Below are 3,181 nucleotides of genomic sequence, written 5' to 3'. Positions count from 1 at the left end.
ATAAACACCATGAATTTAAATTATCCTGTAGGATTCTATGCGTTAGAAGTCAATGCTTTTTTAAAATACTTATGAACCTATTTTAGTAAGACAGTCTTTAAAATTTCTTGGTTATCTTGACAAAGCAAGCATAGACAAAAACACATCTATTTTGATTAAAGTCTGTTTATCAATTTCATGGTTCCCATGGAACCTGAGGGACAATTGTTCCATTTTCACTAATGTTAGGACTTTGCATATGACTTTTGTGTCTAACTATATTTTCTTTGTTCTGGTAAGCTTCTTTTTTATTATTCATTATATATACTTATAGGCGTTCCATAGGAGTATATTACAGATTTAACCACACTTAACCCTCCTGCACCTCCTTCTCTCTCTCTCTCCCTCTACCCCTCCTCTCTTCCCATTCTCTCTCTCTCTCTCTCTCTCTCTCTCTCTCTCTCTCTCTCTCTCTCTCTCTCCCTCTCCCTCTCCTCCCACCTATCCTTCATTGTTCTAGTCTAACTTCTATCTTCAGATATAATTTTATTTATCTATATAATTTTCAATAGGTACACATGAGAAAAAACATGTGGGTTTAATGCTAGGTCCTGTATCCGATTCCACCGGTGAGCTAACATGCTCATGTGGCAGCACCTTGTACTTTGTTACTATGTTTCTGTAGTGTAACTCCCAGACATGGTGATACAACCAGAGTTTTTTGCTTTATTCAGGATGGATTTGGCTATTCTGTGGCTTTTGTGTTCCCAAGTGGATTGTACGCTTTTTTCTATTCCTGTCAAGAATGTCATTAAACCTTCGAATGGGCTTGAATGAGTCTGCAGATCGCTCTGGGCTGTGAGGCCATTTCACAGTGCTAGTCCTGTGACGTAGGCACAGAAAGCCTTTCCACCACGTGGTGTTCTTTGCCGTTTCCTTCCTCAGAGGCTTACATTTTTCACTGAAGAAGTCTTTCATGTCCTGGATTAAGGTTACTCCTGGAGAATTTTTAAGGTCTTATAAATAGTATTGTTTTTCCAGTTTCTTTCTCATCATTCTCATTATTGGTGTATAGGAAAGGACTAATCAGTAATAATCTCATGTCAGATAAGCTTCATTGGTTATACAATACCATCATCACACAAAAGTTGGCTAGTAATTTTTTATACATTGGATTTATATCTTGCTTCTTTGCTGAATGTCTTTGTTTGATTTGGGAGGTTTTTTTTGGATAAGTTTCTATTGTGAAATAAAAATAACTGCTAATGTTAATTAAATAGCTACAAATTATATTTTCTAAGACAGCATTAGCATGTAGTCAAGGCAGGCTTTGTACCAAAACAGTATGATCTAGTGTTTAAACTGTGCTACATACTCTCTGACAAAGTCTTATCACCAATGCACACACACAGTATCAGTTTTCATTTTAACTTCCTATGTGACTAATCACTCTGCTTCATTGTCAAGGTGCTGATACTGTTAAAAATGATGGCATCTACACAAGATATTTTACAGATTACCACGGAAATGGTAGATACAGCTTAAAGGTCCATGTTCAGGCAAGAAAAAACAAAGCCAGACTAAGCTTAAGACAAAATAACAAGGCTTTATATATACCCGGCTACGTCGAAAACGGTAAGTAGAATTAAAATAGATATGAGTTAGCTGCAGATAGATAAACGGATGGGTAGATAGACAGACAGACCAAACACTGAATAGAGTAATACCGAAGTATATAATTTTGGAGTCATCCTTGTGATTTAAAACAATATTCATGTCAATGGACCCAGCATAAATGACATTTCTGCATATTTTCTTACCATCTTCCTCAGTTTGTTTCATTTCCAATGAAAAATATATTTCCTGACCTCGTGGAACAAACCCTGTGGTAAATGCTAAAGCTGAATAAAACACAATTATTGTTACCACAGAACTCAGGTGAAGGTGGTAGGTAAAAAAGGGTCAAAAATCAGTTTTAACTTACCACAGTTCAAAATGATATATAAGCAAGCTCTTCTCCCCCTTATTATTTTAACATTTATCTCTATGTGCACTGGTGCTTTGCCTGTATGTATGTCTGAAGATGTCAGATCCCTGAGAAGCGAAGCGAAGCTCCAGACAAGTGTGAGCTGCTGTGTAGGTGCTGGGCACTGAACCCGGGTCCTCCTGAAGAACAGCCAGTGCTGTTCTTAACCCCTGAGCCATCCATCTATCCAGATCTGCCTTCCAATTCTCAGTGTCTGCTGTCCATCTACCTGAGCCCTGAACAGATGTAAGGTCAGCATGAGGTAACGCACAGACAATATGAGAGTCACAAATCCCTGGGGGTGGCTTTTACAGGTAAAATTGTACTGAACCCACCCAGACCTGAAGTCCCAGAGGAAGCAGCAGAGGCTGCAGTGAAAGAAGACTTCAGCAGACTCACCTCTGGAGAGTCGTTCACTGTGTCTGGAGCGCCCCCTGGTGGCGAACATGCCCACGTGTTCCCACCCAGTAAAGTCACAGACCTGGAGGCAGAGTTTACAGAAGACCATCTCCACCTTACATGGACGGCCCCTGGCAGGGTCCTCGATAAAGGAAGAGGTGAGTCTCATGGAGAAATTTAAAGTTTCTAAATGAAATCGCATTGGCCTTTATTCCTAAAGCTTTTCTAATGTCTCACTTATAAATAGTATTTATGGGGTCTATAGGCCATTATTCACTCATGTTTTGTAAAAAGTGAACTTCAGGAAAGCTGGAATTGGCCAGTTATTCCTGTATTTTTTATTTAAAACTCTAAAACCATCTCTAAGAATAATACCCTGCCCCCAACCTCTGCTCTCTGTCTCCGTGAACTTGAAATTACTTAAAACGAACACTAGCAGCTTTCTGCTACAGCCTTTGTTTCCTAAGGACAATTTTCTAAGTATTTCTATACTTAGGAAATTCTATTCATTGATTGTTGAGTTTTCAAATACAATCAAGTTTCTAGGGACAACCTCTACTCTCAATCACCAATTAATCACAAAAGACACACAAGCACCCCGATAATTTCAAATAGATGGTGATAGACGGATAGATGCCAGACGGATAGATCCACCTACATAGATTACAAGGTTTCTGTGGAAGAGACCAGAATGGAGGCGAACAGCTTGCCAACAGGTAAACTGAATGTTAAGCATAAGCAGAGGCTTTAGCTAGGCCCTGGGCAGGCGTGCAGATT

The 3,181-nt window shown here is 39.3% G+C and overlaps 1 protein-coding gene across 1 annotated transcript in view; it reads left to right on the top strand.

The window, feature by feature from the left end:
* The window catches only part of LOC116093321 (calcium-activated chloride channel regulator 3A-1-like), a 17,527-nt gene extending 14,927 nt beyond the window's left edge, over positions 1-2,600 (top strand). Inside the window, exons 9-10 of the mRNA XM_031374658.1 lie at positions 1,447-1,614; positions 2,320-2,600. Coding sequence (XP_031230518.1) covers positions 1,447-1,614; positions 2,320-2,585 — 434 coding nt within the window. The 3' untranslated portion in view covers positions 2,586-2,600. The remainder of the gene's footprint in view (positions 1-1,446; positions 1,615-2,319) is intronic.
* The last annotated feature ends 581 nt before the right edge of the window (positions 2,601-3,181 follow it).

Source organism: Mastomys coucha, unplaced genomic scaffold, assembly GCF_008632895.1.
Source record: "Mastomys coucha isolate ucsf_1 unplaced genomic scaffold, UCSF_Mcou_1 pScaffold16, whole genome shotgun sequence".
Classification (NCBI taxonomy): Eukaryota; Metazoa; Chordata; class Mammalia; order Rodentia; family Muridae; genus Mastomys; species Mastomys coucha.
This window is presented reverse-complemented; position numbering and strand designations above follow the sequence as displayed.